At 42.2% G+C, this 21,804-nt stretch overlaps 1 protein-coding gene and 1 non-coding gene across 6 annotated transcripts in view; both read left to right on the plus strand.

The window, feature by feature from the left end:
* NNT (nicotinamide nucleotide transhydrogenase) overlaps positions 1 to 21,804 on the plus strand; it is a 117,895-nt gene that overhangs the window by 24,604 nt on the left and 71,487 nt on the right. For all 5 annotated transcript variants that reach the window (XM_075541010.1, XM_075541009.1, XM_075541012.1 and 2 more), the window contains exons 6-7: positions 1,670 to 1,758; positions 9,806 to 9,993. In XM_075541010.1, the coding sequence (XP_075397125.1) occupies positions 1,670 to 1,758; positions 9,806 to 9,993 (277 nt within the window). The remainder of the gene's footprint in view (positions 1 to 1,669; positions 1,759 to 9,805; positions 9,994 to 21,804) is intronic.
* Positions 1,922 to 2,073, plus strand: LOC142442067 (small nucleolar RNA SNORA62/SNORA6 family). The gene has a single exon (XR_012783322.1). It is a non-coding gene; the product is annotated as a small nucleolar RNA SNORA62/SNORA6 family (small nucleolar RNA).

Genomic DNA, 21,804 nt, shown 5'->3' on the forward strand with positions numbered 1-21,804 from the left:
TGGTATCAGTTCCTCATTTTCCCCCCTTTCTCCCCGCTCCCCCTCCCTCATGTACCCTTGGTAATTCATAAATTATTATCTTGTCATGTCTTATACTGTCTGATGTCTCCACTAACCCACTTTTCTGTTGTCCATCCCTCAGGGAGGAGGTTATATGTAGATCCATATAATCGGCTCCCCTTTTCTACCCCATCTTCCTTCCACCCTCCTGGTATCACCACTCTCACCACTGGTCCTGAAGGGGTCATCTGCTCTGGATTCCCTGTGTTTCCAGTTCCTATCTGTACCAGTGTACATCCTTTGGTCTAGCCAGATTTGTAAGGTAGAATTGGGATCATGATAATGGGGGGGAGACGAGAGGAAGAATTTAAGAACTAGAGGAAAGTTGTATGTTTCCTCGTTGCTATAGTGCACCCTGACTGGCTCGTCTCCTCCCTGTGACCCTTCTGCAAGGGGGTGTCCAGTTGCCTACAGATGGCCTTTGGGACCCCAATCTGCACTCCCCCTCATTTACAATGATGTGATGTTTTATTCTTTGATGCCTGATACCTGATCGCTTTGACACCTTGTGATCTCACAGGCTGGTGTGCTTCTTCCATGTGGACTTTTTTGCTTCTGAGCTCTATGGCCGCTTGTTCACCTTCAAGCTTTAAGACCCCAGATGTTGTATCTTTTGATAGCGGGGCATCATCAACTTTCTTCACCACATTTGCTTATGCACTTATTAGTCTTCAGCGATCATATTGGAAAGGTAGCACAGTTTTTGGACCCACCCCTGCCCTGTCAGTTTGTTGTACTGTGGTAGTGGCTTGTGTGTTGCTGTGAATCCTAGAAGCGATGCCATCAGTATTTCAAATAACTGCAGAGTGACAGGTTTCAGTGAAACACTTAACTGATGAAAATTAAAGACTAGCCTTCAGTGTGGTTGACACTGAACATAATTCAACATAAACAAAGCTGAAACCCTAACGGCTGGACCAATCAGCAACATGATGCTAACCCGAGAAAGGATTCAATCAGTCAAACATTTCAATTTATATGGATCTGCAATCAATACTTATGGAAGCAAGCCGCCAGGAAATCAAATGACACATTGCTTTAGGCAATTCTGCAAAAACTTTCACGTGTTAAAAAGCAAAGATAGTACTTGGAGGACTAAGGCACACCTAACTTCAACCATGATTGGTATTTTCCGTAGCCTCATAGGCATACGAGAACTGGACAATGAATAAGGAAGACCGGAAATTAATTGATGCCTTTGAACTATGGTGTTGGTGAAGAATATAGAATGTACCATGAACTACCAGAAGAAGGAACAAATCTGTGTTGGAAAAAATACAGTCAGAGTACTTCTTAGAGACAGCAGCAAGCTTTCATCTCACACACTTTGAACATGTTATCGGGAGGGACTGGCCCCTCCAGAAGGGCGTTGTGCTTGGTAAAGTAGTAGGCCAGCAAAGGAGAGGAAGACCCTCAATGGGATGGACTGACACAGTGGCTCCAACTGTGGACTCAAACAGTAGTGAGTGTGAGGATCACCAGGTTATATTGCTTAGAAGAATAGTTTGTCATTTTTCATGATATGTTTCTAATAGTTTATAACTTCATAATCAATAGATAATGGCCTTTATGTAACCAACCAACCAGGTTTTTCTGTCTTCTTTTCTAGATTTTGATTGTTGGAGGTGGGGTTGCTGGCCTTGCTTCTGCAGGTGCAGCAAAGTCAATGGGTGCAATTGTTCGAGGATTTGACACGAGGTAAGTGCTTTACTAGTGATTTGGGTTTAGGTGAAACCCCTGTGCTTTGGGGTGGGGGATGTGGTGGAGTGGAATTACTTGGAACTGTTCTATCCATGTCTTTGTAACACCCACCAAATGACTGGACGGACCATGCAAAGAGGGTGTGTGAAAAACACCAATGGCTGCACACTATTAAAGCTGAGGGTGGAGGCCAGTCTTGGCCAGTGAACTTCTGAGTGTCAGAAGCGTGCTACATTAACAGGCAGGATTTTCGCTAACACCAGTAGAGCTTGCCTCCATGACTGGAGTTTGATAGTACTCGCTGCCACATGTAAAAAAAAAAAAAGAAAAAAAGAAAAACACCAATGGAGGGAATTGGTCAGTTTTGCCCTTCCATTGGGTAAATACATGAGCCATGTCAGAAGCAGAGAGAGGGAATCCTGTGACCATCAAGAAAGAAGAGCTACCAGCAGAACTTTGAAGATCCCTGCCTGCAGGGGAGACAGCAGAGGTGCCCGAAGCTGCAGGACTGAGATCATGAGACCGAGTGGAGGAGCCACACAGATTGTGAGAAAAAGGATCGGTCTACGTGGCCCATGCAGGCTGAGGCCAAGGACCCACGTGGCTGAGAGGACATTCCTGCCAGCAAGTCTGAGGAGAGGCACAGGGACAAAGAACTGTATTCTTATTATTTGATAACTTGCTTGTTCCTTACTAAGCTCCCATAACCGCTTGTGTTGACTGTGAGTGCTGCACGGCCACTGCAGTGAATTAATGGACCCAGAACGCTGTGCCAGGGGTGCCTGATGAAGATGCAGACACGTCTGACCTCTGCCTCGTGGCAATAGGCTGAGGACTGGCGTGAAGTTGGATTATTCTCCCTACAGAAGCCAGAGGAGGTCAGACAGGACCTCATGCTATTTCCTCAGGACATGACATTTTCTTAGAACTTGAGGATTAAAGTAGCGCACTGAAAACTCCTTGATAAGCCTTTTCCATTTAAAGATATCTCCACTTTATAAAAATTAACTCAAAGTAGAAATGTTATTATTTAATACACACCCACAAACAGCATTTGAGCAAGGACCAGACCCTTTAGTACAACATAATTTTGTACAAAGAGAAGAAAAGAATGCCCTCAATGCACTGTAATTTTGTTGGTGTAGATTCGCCTGGGGCCCAGAGTTCTCTCAGTCTTGAGTTTCTGCCATGTGCCCTTTTTGTGTTCACAATGATTTTGGTCCTGGGTAGGATGGGAACAAAGATGTATCGCGTATCGAAGGAGAGAGGCTTGTAAGATCATATTAGAGAACAGGCTGATGTGTGTCTCATTCATTCAATGGGTAGAAGCAGTTAAAGCTGACTGGACGACATTAGTCTCCAGGAACTTAATCTAAGCGTGCTAACGAATGAATGATACTGTTACATATCTTAGGCTGCTGCCTCCTTCTAATGTACAGAAAGAGCTGAATATTTTTATCTGATAACTTTAGAACCCTTAGGTCCCTGGGTAATGCAAACGATTTCTACTTGACTACTTACCTAGAGGTTGGTGGTTTGAACTCACTCAGTGCCATTTTGGAAGAAGACCCAGTGATCTGACTCTTTAAAGATGATTGCCAAGACACCATTGACAGCAGTTCCTCTCATTAACAGGTGGTGTTGCCATTAGGCAGCACTGACTAAGATGACAGTGGGTTTGCTCTCTGCTTAAGTGAAAATACTTAATTATGCTCATTATACATTTCTTGTAAGTGGACACATAAACATTTTCTTCAAATTTCATTATAGGGAAGTTTGCTTAAAAATTTTGATGGATGCCAGTGGATACAGATTTTATTAAATGCTTATTGACTTGTTCTCATTTATATGTTCTGGTACCTTTTTGAAATAGAGATGTCTAGTTTTTTCAACTAAATGCAAAGAGGAATATTCCTCCTTCCCTTGAAAATAGAATGATTCTCCCCACCTTCAAACAGTGTCCCATGGCCTCCACTCACGTACTCCCTCAACACAAGAACACTGAGTCCTAACAATCTGGCATCTTATGATGCTCACCTTCCCAACATGATCGCTGAAGACAAAATGGGTGCATAAGCAAATGTGAAGGAAGCTGATGGTGCCCAGCTATCAAAAGATACAGCGTTTGGGGTCTTAAGGGATTGAAGATAAACAAGTAGCCATCTAACCGAGAAGCAACAAAGCCCACATGGAAGAAGCACACCAGCCTGCGTCCTCATGAGGTGTTGATGGGATCAGGTGTCAGGCATCTAAGACCCAGAACAAAATCGTACCCAATGTGAATGGGACGGGGACGCATCGAGTGAAGACCCAATGCCCATCTGTAGACAATTGGACATCCCCTCACAGAGGGATCACAGGAAAGAAATGAGCCAGTCAGTGCAGTATGGCACCGATGAAACACACACAATTTTCCTTTAGTTCTTTGGTGCTTCCTTCACTCCACTGTCATGACCTCAATTCTACCTTACAAATTGGATTAGAGCAGAGCATTCACATTGTTACAGATAAGAGCCCGCAACACAGGGAATCCAGGACAGATAAACTCCTCAGGCCATCAATGAGAGTAAAGATACCAATAGGATTTGGAGGAGGGGGTGTGGGAAAGGGGAATCGATCACAAGGATCAATCTATACTCCCCTTCCAGGGGGACGAACAACGGAAGAGTGGGTGAGGGGCAATTGAGGATGATTTAAGATATGAAAATAATCTATAACTTATCAAGGGTTCGTGAGGGAAGGTGGACAGGGCAGGGAGGGGGAAGAAATGGGGAGCTGATATCAGGGGCTTAAGTGGGAATAGAATGCTTTGAAAATGATGATGGCAGCATATGTATGGATTATGATAAGAGATGTAAAAAAAAAAGCGTTTTAAAAAAAAGTGTCGTGTATAGACTCTTGAGAGCTGAGAGGAGAATGTGGTGCCCAGGGCTTACCTGAGTCTAGAGAGGTAATGCACCGATGATGAAACAGACGGTAACTGGGACACGGTCCAAGGGGCGCCAGAGTTAAGCACCCTGTTAGTTTTTTTTTTTTTTTGAGTGTGAATGCTTGCTCCTCCTAAGTTTTTCATGACCTCCGAATCTGCAGAAATAGGCTATTCAAGTTTCCATTGCAGAGGACACTAGCACTAAATGTATATGAGGGGACACCCCCAAAAAACAAGAAAATTTTTTTCACAGCTATGTATTAAAAATTTTTTTGGCAAAACAACCTTATCATCTTCCAAGTATTTTCCATTACACTTTATACATTTGTCAAATCTGTGATTCCATTCTTGGAAACATTTTTCAAACTCATGTTTGGATGGCTGACAGCACCACCCCTGTTCTTTTCTTCACCTCTTTGACATCATCAAATCGCTGTCCTTTCATGTCTCTTTTCATTTGTGGAAGCAAAAATAGGACACAAGGAGTGAGGTCAGTTGAGTAAGGTGAGGGAGGCAAGAAAGGCATGCTGCTATTAGCCAAAAACTGGTGCACTGAGATGGCTTGCTAGGCAGATGCATTGTCGTGGTGGCAAAGTCAGTCCCTATCTGCCACAAATCAGGCCTTTTTGGTTGCTCACTGTTATGCTATCTTCTCAGAACCCATAAATAGAAAGCTTGATTAACAGGCTGACCTGGTGGCACGTACTCCAAATGTACTATGAGTCAACATTTTCATCTATTCGGAAAGTTGGGGGACATCCAGAACAAGGTTATCTTTTCTGAAACGAAAACCACTCATAACACTTGAGTTTTTCCCATGATGCTGTCCTTAAAAGCTGTGTTCAACATCACAACAGTTTCTGCAGCATTTTTTCCTGAGCAGGGAACAAAGTTTCACAGCTGCATGCTATTATCTTAAATCGGTCATCACAAAAACGAGGTTCAAGTGAAACCGCTTTTATGAAAAAATTCATTGACCTGAGAGAACCTTCCCAGACGATGCCACTGGTTGCACTAACTCAGAGTGAGTTGCTTGATGCTTGCCTAGCGAGAGACATGCATACTTCAAAAGCTTTGGTCCACACAGTGCAATTTGGATTTTGGGGGTACCCTCTCGTATACTGGACTTAGGGTTCTTTAGAAACTTCTTGGGTGGTCTCCTGGAAATTGAATAAGTAATATTTTTGTCATTGGTTTATATTGTACACAGAGTAGGAAGCTAGAAAGAGCTGTTGAGTAACTGTTTTTATTTGCAGTGTATAGGAACTCAAGAATATAATGAACAGAGATATGTAAATGAACAGTACTATATATATGATGGGGATTCAAAAAGTTGGAAAGTGGAATGTAGACAAATGGAATTTAAAGATAATGGAATTCCCTTATGTATGAACTTTTTGAAGCCCCTTGTATATCAGAGAACATGCACATTGGAAATATCTGAGTATTTCCAAAGTATGATTTTCTAGAAAACGGAGTGTTTGGATAAAAAGTTTATACATTTACATTTTGATATATTATATTTTATATGACCAAATTATTTTGAGGACAGCAATAGAATTGCAGAAGATTACACAGTGACATCTTTTCTCATTATATTCATAATTGACCAAGAAAATAGAAGGAAGAAAATAAATAAGTTGTTCAGAATTTGCCCATCCAGATAGAGTTGTGAATAAATTTTAGGTGTAATTCCTTATAGATTTTTGTGAACATATTCCTTGAGATAGTTTCGGCTATATCTGTGCACTTTTGAGGAGTCTTCCAATCACATAGAAACATTCTATTATTTGTCAATTCCATTTTTCTATGAACAATTGAAACTTTTTTATCAGAAACTGGGTGAAGGCTTATAGAGCAGCTTTGTTTTTCATTCAACACTTCGTTTCAATTCACCCATTGTCATTCCCTCAAGGTAACATCACTTATTCCACGATTCCTTCATCCATTCCTCCTCCTCTTATGAACTTTGTCATTGGGTAAATAATGCCCTTTGATTTGTCCAAGGTATGTATACCTCCCTGCCCTTAGAGTATTTATCTATTGTTTGGCTAAACATTGGGCCATGAGGGTGAGTTAATTTGCATATCTGGAAGTGTTTAAGGGCTCTGGCCTTGGAAGTTCTATTAGCCACAGTTTCCTTCCACTCTGTCTGTGATCTTCTAACATGATCCCATGTAGAGCAGCTGCTAGTGGCAAACCAGGCACCATCTAGTTCTTCTGATCTCAGAGTCTTGGAGACTGCTCTGATGTTCACGCGGTCCATTGGGCTCATTGTTTCCATGCTTCTAGAAGTAGGAAGCCACACACTTCTGGATCTGCAAACCTGCACAGCCATGGTGGTCACAAAAGCCTGGTACTAGGATAGATGGAAGGAATAAGGCTCCATGCTTGGATTGCACACAACAGGTAATCTTTGACAGAGGGCCGAAACTCATTAAATGGGGAAGAGAGAGTGTTTTTGACAAACAGTGCTGGCAAAATCGGAGATCTCTTTTTAGAAAAATGAACCAGGACCCACATCCCACACCATATACAAAAACCAGCCCAGAGATCTAAGTATAAAACCTAAAACTATAAAAATCATTAGTGAAAAAAATGGGGCAAAATTAGGGATCCTAATTCATTGCAGGGAACTCTGGTGGCATAGTGGCTACTCATTGAGCAATTAACTACAAAGTCAGTAGTTCAAACCCACCAGTGCCCCCCATGGGAGTGAGATGAGACTGCCTCCTCTCATAAAATATTTATTATCTTGGAACCCAAAGGTTGCAGGTCTCTTCTGTCCTGTAGGGTTGCTCTGAGTCAGCATCAGCCTCGAGTCCCTGGCAGTGAGCTTGATTTGCGTTCTGTAATGTGGCCTAAGAGCCCCAGGAGTGCTGTAGTAAGTGCTGGGCCGCTAACAAGGTTGGTTACAGCCCAGCAGCGCCCTTTGGGAGAAAGGAGAGGCAACGAGCCTGACTGCCCCTGCACAGATCGCAGGAACCTTGTACAGGGTCGCTATGGGTCAGAGTTGATTTGGTGGTAGTTTTTATTTTAATATATGGCACACACATACTACTGAACATAACTGAAAATACACCAAGGGCAGAAGATAAACTAGATGACTGGACCCTCCTAAAAACTAGACACTTGTGGGCATTAAAGATTTTCTCCAAAACAGTAAAAAGAGATTGGGAAAAGAGTTTTCGTGAACATTTGAAGTCCCGTTGCATACATGTACATGATTTTGAATTCATCTTATTTCCTAATGAACACTTAGATATTTTTGAGTTTTAAAAACACAGCTCTGTTAAGATCTTGTCCTCCAGGAGCAGAAAACACTACTTCAGATTGGCTAAACCATGAGAAAATATCCTCTCCTAACTGGCAGAGACTCCTTTTCACCCTGCTGTCAGGTGCTATCAGAGACCAGCTGCTCCCTGTGTGGGCTTTGCTGGCCTCTCCCGAGCCCTGGCTTCTTCATTCTCGGCCTGAGTCTCCTCATGGTTGCAGATTGACCTCAGAGCAACCTGGCTACCAGTGTCCTTGTTCAAACCAGCAGGGAGAGAGGAAACCTCTTCTTCACCCATGGACTGCATGCTCCACCTTTTATGCCCTTGCCCACCATGGTAGTGGGTAGGGATTGTCAGGCACCGATGACTAGACCATAGGTTCCCAAACTTAATTGGCCTAACACCCCTACTTTAGGAAAGATAAAAAAGCGGCCTCTAGCCATTAGAAACTGTTGGACTATCGCCCGTGATCCAGGATAAGTGTAGGTATCTGCTTTTGTGGGTCTTCTGTGCGAGCCCAGTGCCCCCTGCCCCCAGGGGTGATATTGCCCTCCTTGGGAAACACTGGGCTAGATCATGGCTTCCCAAACCCCTCTGGTGCCAAGAATGACCTGTAGCTCTACAAATTTCAGCTTCTCTGTTGGACCTTGTCATTCAGTGGCTCTGTGAAAGGGTTTGGGAATTTGAATCGTTAACAAATACTTTAAAAACAACGATGTATAAATTACCAAGGGCATATGAGGGAGGGGGGAAGGGGGAGGGAGGAGGGGAAAAAAAAGAGGACCTGATGCAAGGGGCTTAAGTGGAGAGCAAATGCCTCGAGAATGATTGGGGCAGGGAATGTATGGATGTGCTTTATACAATTGATGTATGTATATGTATGGATTGTGGTAAGAGTTGTATGAGTCCCTAATAAAATGTAAAAGAAGAAAAGAGAAAAAAATGATTAGGGCAAAGACTGTACAGATGTGCTTTATACAATTGATGTATGTATATATATGAACTGTGAAAAGAATTGTATGAGCCCCAATAAATTGTTAAAATTAAAAAAAAAAAAGAAGTGTAAGAATTATAAAGCAAACAAAATTATATGTAAAAACATAAAAAAAAAAACAACAAATACTTTAAGTAATTGCTATCATTTGGTAAGCTTGGAGAATCCCTGCGTGTATTGCTGGTAGTGAGTTAAGTACCCTGCGCACCACAGAGCTAAGACCTTTTGCTGTCTCTCCCTTGTTTTGTTCCCCAGCCAGTGTACAATGCTTGATGAGCTATTTTTAAAATCAGAATTTATTTTTATCTAATTTCATTTTTATATTTCACCATCTTGCCATTTTTAGATCGCTTTTTGTAAACACAATTTAGCGAGGACTGGGAGGAAAATCACTTCATTAAAATGGCGCTAAGTAAACAGTCATTTCTGTGGGATAAGTTTCCAACAAGGACCAATTAAGAAAGTTTACAAATGGAAAAAAAAAGCCCCAACTTGAGTGATGTGAATGAAATAAAATCTTAATGTGGGTCAGCTATCACATCATTATCATAGCATTGGACCCATGAGGAATATCATCATTGGTCATTGGAGTTGGCAATAGGGAAAACCTTTTTGCAGCTTGCTTAAATAAAAGAACTCCCCATAGATTTCTGCACGGAGGGGGGGAGGGGAGATCATAGAAGTGTAATGTGCGTGTGGAGGAAAATGGAAATGTTTCAGTCTGAGATATCAAGATAAAATGTCCACTTTTGCCTATATACACTGTGCTGTCGTGAAGAACAGCTATGCCATGGTGTGGAGGCTGGAAACACAAACTCTTGAATCACTGGTTCCTCTTCACTTTAGAGCCGCAGCTTTGGAGCAATTCAAATCCCTCGGTGCTGAGCCCTTGGAGGTCGACTTGAAGGAGTCTGGTGAGGGACAAGGAGGATACGCAAAAGAGATGTCCAAGGAGTTCATTGATGCGGAAATGAAGCTCTTTGCTCAACAGTGTAAGGAGGTAGACATCCTGATCAGCACGGCACTTATTCCAGGTACGCCACTGACTCAGTGTCGCCCGCATGCTCCTGTGTTATTGATATGAAAAACCCAAGGTGACTAATGGTTGAACAGTTTAATTATCAAAGTGCTGCAGAAAAAGACAGGCCTGCCCTTCGCTGCAACCCCAGAGAAGGTAACAGTGATGAATAATTATTTTAATTTTATTTACTCCTTGTCTAATTTTTTAAAAAGCGTTTTTGTAGTGAATTAGGTGAAGACTTCCAGAGAAGATGATCGATGGTTTGACATTCAGCATCCTGATTCAACTTTTGCCCTGCAGTCCCCTCCATGTGCCATCACTTAGCTGCATGGCTTCTGCCCCTCCTCGCCTAACCTTCCTGAGCGTGCTCCTTGGGAAACCCCTCGGTAATTTTTGCACGACTGTCTTCATAGAGCATGCTTTATGGACAGTATTATACGCTTGAGTAGTTTCGTTTCTCTAAACTGGTTATAAATTGATCCTTAGTTTATTTCTCTTCTTGGAAAGAAAAACATATTTGCCTTCAGGACTTGCAAACCGTACTGAGAAATACCAAGAAAAAAGTGTAAATCATGTGAAGTTTTACTGGAGATGACTTTATTAATATTTTAAGGATAATTTCCCCCCCAGATATGAGAGGAGTCTAAGGCATAAGTAGAGGTGTGTGTATTTATGGACTTTCCAGTTGTATATATTTTTAATGATGGATATGAAGCTTTGCAGCTTCCTAATTATTACATTTGATATGTTTGACTGTTTTCAAGAATTACTGTGAAAAACAGATAAGTGACCTCTAAAATGACTTTCAGGGCCCTTTATGATATCCTCTTAGGAAGAAGATCTGCTTTCAGTAGATGATTGATGCCAAATTAATGAGCACATGGGCTTTTCTACTCCTATAAGGGACCAGTCACAGAAACTCATGGGGCACTCCTGCCCTGTCCTGTAGTACCAGCTGATGGTGTCAACTTGATGACAGTCGAGTTTATTAAGCAGTAAACAGGAGCTTGCTCTTAGTCCTTGATCTTGTCAAGATTTGGGGAGTGAAGAAACTTCCCCTTTGTGCCTTCTTCTCTCTCTTGTGTTCCCTGTATTTTTTCATCTGCTTTTGACTCTGAAAAGATTTTCCCTCCCAACTGGATACAGTTATACTGAGAGCTTGCTGGTGGTAAAAGCTACCAGAGGAGTCTCCCTTTCACTTGGAAACTTTGGAGGATTAGGAGAAGTTGCTCTGCCACCTCAGGGGACCACAGTCTCTTCTGTAGCTTACAGGAGAAAGAGGTGCCTTCTAGGCCCTTTCTTCCCAGGTGATGGGTGAGCTGCTTTCTCCAGACACTGCCATATCTCCCCAGAGCTGACGAGGCGAGGCAGTGGTTTGAAGTGTCATCGGAAGACTCTCGAGGTGTAGAGATGGATGCAGGTCAGACCAACCAGTAGAGCCTGGAAGGAGGTTTGTGAAAATCATCACTGACCACTGGATTTGTGCACCAGCAGTGACTGGGAAGCATTTTAAGATTTGTCCTTTCCTCTTGAGGCATTGGCTTGGCTTCTAAACAGGTAACATTGAAGAAGAGGTGATGTGGCCTGGGCTGTAGCTCCTGCCTGACCTTTCAGAGGCAGTTGTGCACTGGGGAGAAGAGGAGTTTTATCTGGTCTTCTACCTCCCTAAGGTCCCCTCAGCATGCCCTGCAGAGACCCATCTCTGATTTTCTAGTGGAAGTGATTTGGTTTATCCCGGGAAGACTGACTTGATTAAAAAAGTGGCCATTAGAGGGCGCCAAAAATTTATTCATGGAGTAAACTGGCCCTGGTGTTAACCTGTGTCAAGTCATATTTTCACAAAGAATTGAGGAGACTTTGAACATAGGATCTAGAGTTATCACTGCTCAGAAAGCTAGAAATGTGTGATAGAGCCCAAGACTTCAAGTACATTTACAGACCACCCCTCATCATATGTAAGTATTTTATTGTCTGTGTGCTTGAGGAAGGAGCCACATGGTCGGCAGCTCTGCCTGGGCTTTCTACTCCCCCAGACAATTGCAGTCTCAGAAACCCACAAGGGTTGCTATGAGTCAGCATTAACTTGATGGCAATGAGTTTGTTTTTTTGGGTGCTTTAGGATAGAGCCAAATTGTTTAATAATCTTATAGAGATGCACTTTTGTTAGCTTGTTACACTGAACCTTTTCTGAAATGCTGATCTGTCTCATGGCACATAAAACATAACACGAGATCCTTGACCAGTGGGGAAGGGTTCCCGAGTGCCCCCGAGAAGGCTAGTTTTAAGAAAGGACTGTTCCTTGCTTTTTTAACAAAAGGGCTATTGAGATGTAATGCATGAGCCGTTCAGTCTACTCATTTAAAGTGTCATTCAGTGGCTTTTAGTGTTTGAGGAGAAGTTGAAAAGCGTCACTACTTTTAGTTCTCGTTAGTCCTTCCCTGTGTGGCTTCCACATACCACAAATGCAAACTTGTCTCTGTCATCAGTGATGGCTGCAGACAGGTTCCCTCCGTAATCCACGTGTTTTACCTGGGGAAGCTGTCTTTTAAGAAGGGTCTAGTCAAGACAGTTGTGTCTGAGAGGAGCTTCTGGGCTAGTTAAATTCAAGGCAGAGAAACCAGCTTAAGGTTATGGCAATTGTGTTTTGGGATTTCCAAGGGGCTATCATGATAGAGTTAGCGAAAGGCCACAGGGTGATCACAGGGGCTGATTCTGGAAAGATTTTACGAAAACTAAAAATGGCCTTGGTGTGTAGAAGGCAAGGAAGTCTCACCAGGAAATTCTTTTCCATCACAACGATGCACCTGCTCATCCTTTGAGGTTAGCAAGTGCTAGCATAGGAGAATTTGTAGGTAACCCCTTGGTGGTCTGCCCTACATCTCTGGTCTTGGCTCTTCAGACTTCCTTTTGGTCCCCCAATTCAGCATTTCAAAGGAACACAAGCTGACTGCCCGAAGGATGGCAAAGCTGGTATGGGGACGTGGTGCAAACTGAAGGGTGCAGAGTTTTTGAGGAAGGGTGAGCGAGAGGAAAGCATCCCCTTGCGAAGTGTGTAGCATTAGATGGAGAAGATGCTGAGACACAGTGGTTTCCCCTTTTGATATTTTTGTCGAATAAATGTTTGATTGGATAGCCACCATTTTGACTTCTTTATGCATATTCCTGGTTTTGCCTTCACCATCACTATCCAATAAAGAAAGATTTCCTTACCCACAAAAGAACACTCTACTCTAGCCTTTGCCACCCCCTCCATGCTCCCACTCTTCCTCAGGTGTCGATAAGTACTCCTACATCCCTGTCTCTAGAGAGCTGCTGCTGCTGCACATGGCCTACACGCGAAACCATGCAGTATATGAGGGGCTTCAACAATTTGAGGACAAATGGAATTCAAAGAGGTTCACTTAAGCCTGGGAACCTAACTTATGTAATTCATTCAAACGAGGACACATGCCCAGTCTGCAGCTTGAGGTGCTTAGCTGACCTCCCAGGAGAGAAAGTCAGGAGGTAGTGGGCATTGGACAGGCTCTATCAGCCAGGAAGGAAGAGTTCCTTTGCTCGAGTTTAAACCCGAAGCCATATATAGTTGAATCTCTTTTGGGGCACAATCCAGGACCATAAAATGTCTATATTTTTCCCTATCCACGTCAGGGTCTGTCAAACATATCCTCAAAGGATCCTTGTTTAGAGACTATGATTTGGGTAAATGGAGAGATTTTATACCGAATCTCTGATTTATCTACCGGCCTCCCTTCCCTTAAATGTCTCGTGTGGAATTTCCTAATGTGGCTTTTTCCCAATGTGTTTGCTCTGGGGGTTTTGGAGGATAGAAGGAAATACTTAAGTGTTTTGATATCGAAGGTCAGTAACCGTGGACTGTCTACACACCTCCTGGTAGCTTTCAGCACAGAGGGGCAGCCCGTCAGCTGGACGAAGATGCCAGAATTGCCGAGTTTCCTATTGCTGTTTATTGGCCTCGCCTCCTTAAGGGCGTGTCTGTGCACACTCCGTGAATGACTGCGCCACATTTAACAAATCTGCCGTCAGGAAAATTTATGGCACTATCTTACCCTCTGGGTTTGGTCTGTTATTTCTCCAAAAGTGTGTTGCAAGCTTGGGAGTCACCATGCGGCCTCCCTGACAGACCCGGAGTTGGAAGGCGCTGGAGGCGGGGGCTTGCTCTGGTGCAGCAGCACCCCAGGGGTTCCCAACCACGGTTTCTGGGGTGCCCTCTCTGTGCTCTCCCTACCCGTGCTTGCGCTTCGCTGTCAGACTCGGATTAGTTGCCAGAAGAAATAGACCTGGTCGTATGTAAGGACTCCAACCCTGTAGATGTTTGGTGCTCGCTCATGGAACAGTACGGGGCAGGTTTAAGGACAGCTCTCCAGAGCAAGTTCAGCTGAGGGCTCGGGCGACAACAGTTGCCATCATCCGTCTGTGATGTGAAGGTCACTCGAGGGCCGTTTCTAATTTCAGCCGGGCAGAAGCGACAGCAGCACAAAGGAGGATGCATGTGAGGCCCAGGCGTGGCCTGCGTCACTCTTGCTCATGTTTCTTCTCGTAAAGGATAGTCACGCGGCCTTCCCTGACGGTGCGCAGAGTGCTCGGAGGACGAGAAGGACAGGGGTTTCGGTGAGCAGCCTGCAGCTGCTTTCCTCTTCCTGACTTTGTAATTTTATCTGCGTATGCTGCCTGTGCTTTGGACATGCTATCAGGAGGGACCAGTCCCCGCAGAAGAATGCCACACTCGGTCAAGTTAAGGGTCAGCACAGAAAGAGGAGGCCCCTGAACGAGAATGGATAGACCCAGTGGCTGAAATAATAGGCTCCAGCAGGGGTGACTGGGACAGCACCGTGCTGTTCTGTGGAACACGGGGTTGCTGGGAGCCAGAGACTGAACATACACACACACACACACACACACACACCACCTCCACCACCACCACCCCCACCACCCCCACCCGTACTTTGTCCATGCACTGGAACCCTCGGCAAGGGGAGGGATTTGAGAGCCAGGTAGAGGAGATTCCTACCTATCTCCGTTTCATGGCTTAGACTAGTATAGGCGCTTTATCTCTCTGACCTTCAGATTCCTCATGTCTGAAACGGGATGAGATTTCCTGCCGCAAGGAACTGTTTTGAAGAAAAGAGGAAGAAAATGCCCAGCACGTACCACAATGGCATTACTCTCTGCTTCCTCCCGAGGGGGGTGTCCCGTTTTGGGGATGGTCTGCAGAACTGAAGCGCACTGACTTTTGGTGCTAGGAAGTCGAGACCTGCTCAAGGATTAAGTGGACGGGCAAAGATGGTCTCTGAAATCCTCACGTGTTTACTTGTGAAGTTTCAAAATCAGCATCCATGGCTGATAGTCTGGCCTGGGGTTTCTGTGGGGGAGAAGCCTACTGATTAATTGCTTTTCTAACCAGAATTTCCCGAAGATACCCATTTTATTTAAGACTCCTTTGCAGTCAGCTTTTATTGACCTTAGTCAAAAGACCAGCCCTGGTGCAGGACAGCACGCTCGTCAAAGTGGAGGAGCAGTGAAAAAGAGAAGGCCCGCGGCAAGACGGAGTGACATGGGGCCCTGTCGATGGGCTCAGCCCAGGAGGATGGCAGCGTGTGTTTTGTCGTGGGGTCACTCTGACTTGGAGCTGACTGCACCAAACAACAGCAGCAAGTCCAAAGACGTGGAGGGAAACGCACGGAATGATTTCTGTTTTAAAAAATGCATGTTTAATTTTAACATGAACAAAATTATAAAATACAAATTTTAAATTTTTTATGGCTTCTATTTGGGGATTTCGTAGTTAATATACATCTCAGTGTGTGGGAGGGAACGGAATAAACATTCTAATTTCTAGGTCTATGTTTCCTTATTTGTACTACCCATGTGTGCCTGGTAAATTGCTTTCTGTTTCAGTAAGTTCCTATAGGTTATGAAGTCTTGGTAAAATCTTAACGAATTTTAATTTTTATTTTAAATTTGAATCTATTAAAGGGAAGTTATAGTTCCTTAATAATTAGGTAGGAATTTGTTTTCAGTTTTCTTTAAATAGACCATTAGGGATTTCTCCAAGCTACAAAAATCTGCTGTTGACTAAAGCTATTTCGTAAGTCTTACATTTAGAAATCTTAAGGCATCTAGTTTGTAGAAGCCAAGTATCTGTTAGTCTGTTTCTCTGGTTTCATATACAAATAATTAATTGAGAAGAGACAATTTCTCTCTAGTTCCAAAGCTAGAACTCAAAAGAAAACTTCTCTGAATATTTATGCTTGGGTCGGAACCTCTGCCTCGTCATCAGCACAGCTGTCTGAATCCTTTAACGATACTGAGGGCAGCATACGCGTTCTTCTCTATGTTGCAATAGATCCCACCCAAACCGAACTCACTGCTACGAGCCCGGTGTGACTCGGACAGACTAGAACTGCCCCTGTGGGTTCTGAGACTGTATTCTTTAGGGGATAAAAAGCATCTTTCTCCTTCAGATGACTAGTGCATTTGAACTGTTTCCTGGCAGACTAAATTGGAAATATTAGTTAATGGATCCAGGAATTCAATGTTCAGCAGGTTTTCTCCACATCTCATCTTTAGTTCCTTTTGTTGTGTGTACCACAACCAGTTGCTGCCGACTCCAGGTGACCCGTGTGTGTCAGGAGTAGAATGGCGCTCCAGAGGGTTTGCATTGACTGACTTTCAGAAGTCAGCCTCTGGGCCTTCCTTCCAAGTGCCTCCAGGCAGCAGAACACATTAACTCGGTTAGCTATTGGTACCAAACTGTAAGTCCTGAAGAGTGTGAGGTTCTTTGTCGGGAAGCTCCTAGACTGAATAGAGAAAATGAAATTAGAATTGTGACAAGAAGAATTGGATGCTAGGGGGACAGCCAGCAATGTTCAGTGCAAAATTGTGTTTTACCAGTGGCATTTCCAAATGTATAAATATTGAAGTTCAAGATGTCTTTCTCTGCTCTAGTTTAGATCTTGTCAGTGAATGTACTGTATTACATTAAAAACTCGCCTTCCCTTCCAAATGCTTGTCCATGAGAAATCTATTTTGGTTTGGATAAACATAAGTCTAGAATTTATATTATGGGTATCTTTGCTACTATGTAGTTAAATAAATCATGTTCTTGTTAAAACAGAAAGTTTTTCACAGGCGTCTAATTTGATGCTGTGCAGACCAGGGAGTTCGGAATTTCCACATTTGATTAAATGCCATTGAATAATTTCGGTAACTAATGCTAAATGCACCCTGGACTCTATAAAATTTTGTGGTAACCCCATGTCATCTTGGTGTTTTGTTGTTAGTAATAATTTTCACGGTTTCCCTTAATTTCTCTTCTCTCTCTCTTTTTGGTATGATTAACATTGTCTGTGAAGCCTCAATTTTTTTTCTTCCAGTAAAGAGAATCAGAATATATTGATTGCAGATGATCATGTTAGGCAGCTTCATTTAGAGAGGTAAAAATTTGGGGTCACCATTTCACCATCAGTACTTATGTTCATCACTATTTTTGGATTTAGTGTTGGAGAAAAGCAAGCATCATATTCTTGTGCTAGACAACAAAGAAGTTGCTTAAATTATTTTTAGAAATAGTCATTATTCTAGCAGTTTCTAATTTTATTGCTTTTCAATTGCCTTTTAGTATCTGTTTACTCAGAAAATGCATATTTATGGAAGGCTATTATGATTCAGTCACATTAGAAAATGAATTTTTATGAATCGCAACCATATGTGTATCCATCTACCAATTCTTGTGAGGGAAACACTGATTCAATCTCCATTAAGCCTCGGTGCCCAGAGATGTCACAGCGCTTTACAGTCACTTCTGGCATCCGTTCACCTCAACCCTGGTTTGGAAACCCTCTAATTAAAATTTGCGCTGAGTATTTTAAATGCCTATGCTACTTGTGAATAAAAATGTTGACAACCCATTGAAGATATCTTCATTCAGTTTTTAAAAAAAATCCCATGCATTTTATTTAGCTGACTTTATTAGAAAATGAGGAATTCCACCTATGAATGAATTTCCCATAACATTAAAGTGTAGGCATTAATCATTATATTTATGACCATTAAAAATGTTTCTGAAGCATAAAATACCAAGATGCTGATTTTAAATCATAGTTTTACACTGAATCACTGTCTTGCTCCTGATTCAGTTTTAAAATACTGAACTTTATCTAGAGCGATAGGTAACATTTTCTTTTTTCACCTAACTGCACACTGTTGGCACAAAGAGAGTATTAGTTGAGTCTTTAAGAGAATGAGTTGATGATCTTGCCTACCATTCCCTTAGCAAAAATGTAGAAAGAAACTCCTAGCTGGAAGGGACTTTATCAGGTCGTGGAACAGAATCAAGTGGTTCAACTCCCTGCTGAGAACTTGCATTTCCATCCTAGATACACCAGGTCAGAAAGGACATTTTAGCAAGAACGCCAGGTGGTTTCCCACTGTTCAGACAGCCCCTGGGTTATGACCAAGATCATTTCTAGGCGTGCCTTTTTTGGGGCGGGGTGGTGGTGTATGGGGACTTTTAACACGTGTCTTGAATTTATAGGAAACAGGTACTTAAAATTCTTACCCTTATGTTAGTGAGTTAAAAGCTACATTTAACGCAAGTGAAAGTGATGTGCTCAGGAATTTGTTTCTTGTTTGGAGTTAAGGATTGGTTTATTTTGTTTCAAAGCGAGGGCACATTTGCATAGTTCGGAAGGACAGGTACCAGTGGAGGGATGTTCCCAGGACTTACTGTACATAAGAATCACCTGGGGAGCCTTCATGTTCATTGGGGGATCTTGTGTAAAATGTGGGCTCTGATTCAGGGTATCTGGAATGGAAAGGTACCGCATATACTGGTGTATAAGCCGAGTTTTTCAGTGGTACCCCAGCGAGGTGTAACATCTCTCAGGTGATTGCCATTCCTCCGCTGTTCATTCAAAGCCCCGCTGACACTGCAGGGCTTTGAATGTTTGTTTACTCACCTCTAACCAATCAGAGCCGTCCTATGATGTGGATGGCTCCAATTCGCAGAAGCACCCGTAGTGATTCACTTACGTAGGCAGCTGAACTGGTAAGGATGTGTCTGTGGCTGCGCTCTGTCTCTTCCCTCTTGTCTCTGTGTTAATTCACATCCTGCATTTTCCACCCTAGGCTTATACTTGAGTCAATCAGTTTTTCTGGTTTCCCAGGTAATAATTAGGTACCTCGCCTTATACTCGGGTCGGCTTATATTTGAGTATATATGGTATATTCTCAGCAGAATGTCAAACCAGCTAATTCGAAGCTCCAGATTTAGTAAGTTTAGAGGAACTTAATGTTCATGAACCAGAGGGACTAAGAAACATTTAATGAAATTAAACATCATGCCAATTCTTTCATCAGTAGTTTTGTATTGCATCAGGGAATATTATTTTAATTTTCTTGTTTTTTTTTCCTGTCATAGTGATTTTTTATTTTTAAAACATTTTTATGGGGGTGTGTGATTCAAGGAGATATATAGCAGTGCTTTGCTGTCTGTATCCTTTGCTGATGAATGATCTAATTAAAAGGAAATGAGCAGTCAAAACGGGACAGCTCTATTATACTTTTAAAATATCACCTATCCATCTTTTTTTATTAACTCTCCTGTTTCTTCTGGAGCTATGTCTTTTAAAAAAGTTATATTTACTTAATTTCAAAACCATTTTATTAGGCACCAATACAGCCATCATATCATTCCATAGTTCAATCACATCAAGCAGTAGCGTACCTTTGCTACCACAATCAGTTTCAGGACATTTTCTTCCTTCTTGAACTCCTTGATATCAGCTCTCCTTTATTCCCTACCCCCCCCCCCCCCAGGAATCCTTGTTTTAATTGTTGCCTCTATAGGTTCATCAATCCTGGGTTTCATGTACCAAGAAACAGAAAATATAACAAAGAACTAAGAAGGCTACCGCAATGACAACCCAGTAATCCATATTAAAGATTGCATTCTTTTATCTTCATCTGTCTAATTCAAGTCCTCTTAGCTTTCAGCAAAGTTGTACCATCTACAGATCACAGTTTTTCTCAAATCCCAATGGCATATTTCCCCTCATGTACTCTAGATTTTTATATTATTGGTTCAGCAGAAGAGACAAACAGTAATGATTATGTATATATCCAATAAACATTAGAATATGGTTTGCAAAAAGTCAAAATCTAGAAAACTTTCAAAATATGAAGTGGCACACATTAAGATTGGTATTGTACCAGAAAACAGATATTGATACCATTAAGAGCTATTGACACATGGAATTCAGGATATATAAACCCCTCAGGAATAATAGAAAATGTTTTGGAAATGATGGCAACAAATGTATAAATATGCTTGATACAGTTGATGTATGGTATGGAATGTTATAAGAGGTTTAAGAGCCTCCAATAAAATGACTTTAAAAAAAGATCAATATTCTAGGCATTAATGAGTCAAAATGGACTGGTGTGACCACTGTTAATTAATTAAGGAAGCTATAGTTGTATGATCTGCAATGCTTGTGATAATAAATTGAAGAGGACTGGTGTTGCATTTATAATTCATAAGAACGTTTGTCACAATCCACCCTGCTGTACAATGCTGTCTGAGATAGGACAGTGTCCAGACACCTGCAAATGAACCCAAGTAAAAGGACTATTATTTAAATTTACATACCAATTACTAAAGCCAATGATGAGGAAATTGAAGAGTTTTAAAAATCAATTTCTACAGTTTGATATCGACAAACATGCATTAATTAAATCAACATACATTATGTATGCATTATCATATTCCAATAGTTATTAGATATTTACATTGCAAGTGTCTTTTCTCTGTTATATTTTGTTTCTTATGTTTTTGAACAGAATGCTCATATCCATCCTCTGAACAAAAAATGAATCTTCAAACAGGAAAACTACATCAGAGAAAAACCCAAATATAAAAAAGCAAAACGAAAAAAAACCCCAACCCCACAGAAAACGTTGAAAACCAAATCTGGCCCGTAGTGTTTCAGAGTGGAGAGAAGTGACAAGGTTTTTGTTTTTTATAAATCATTTTATTGGGGGTTCGTACAACCCTATCACCATCATCATTTTCTTTCTATTTGAGTCCTTAGTATAAGCTCATCTTGTTATCCCTCCCTTATTATGACTTTGTATCTTACACTGTCCATTGTCTCCCTTCACCCACATTTCTGTCGTTTGTCTCCTTCAGGGGGTGCTATATACCCAATATTGTGTTGGGGTCCCCCTTTCAGCCTTTCTATTCAAACCCTTGGTATCAGCTCATTTTATCCCCTCCTTCACAAAACCTTGATAATTTATACATTATTATTTTTTTCATGTCTTACACTGACCGATGTCTCCCTTCACCCAGTTTTCTGTTGGAGTGACAAGGCTTTAGCTGTTCAAATCAGGTTTATAGTTTTGGTCTCCTCTAGCTGTCTCTCCTGTACTGTACTCTTTGTTTGGTTGCTGGTTTAACCCCATCCCTCATCTGTGGCTGCATGCAATCACTGGAGGCTTCTTTGCAGATATCCCTAATGTGTTCTGGGCTTCCACTGCCCTCTGTAGCCTTCTGCAAGCCAGAACCTCACACTTTACGCTCTGATGCTGTGCCCTCCTTCGCCTTTGTATTGCATCATCTACTATCCTTGGGTGGCAGATGTTGGTGTGCTTCCTCCCTGTGGACTTAGTTGATGTTGCAGCGATGTCCTGAAATACCTGAGTTGCTTATTTGTCTGTGGGCCTTGTATGTGAGACTTTCACAAGGCTGTCTATGGGTCTCTAGAGCATTTCCATGTTGGAAGGATTTTCAGTAAGCGTTCTT

The sequence above is a fragment of the Tenrec ecaudatus genome, chromosome 2 (genome assembly GCF_050624435.1).
Source record: "Tenrec ecaudatus isolate mTenEca1 chromosome 2, mTenEca1.hap1, whole genome shotgun sequence".
In the NCBI taxonomy this organism is placed as follows: Eukaryota; Metazoa; Chordata; class Mammalia; order Afrosoricida; family Tenrecidae; genus Tenrec; species Tenrec ecaudatus.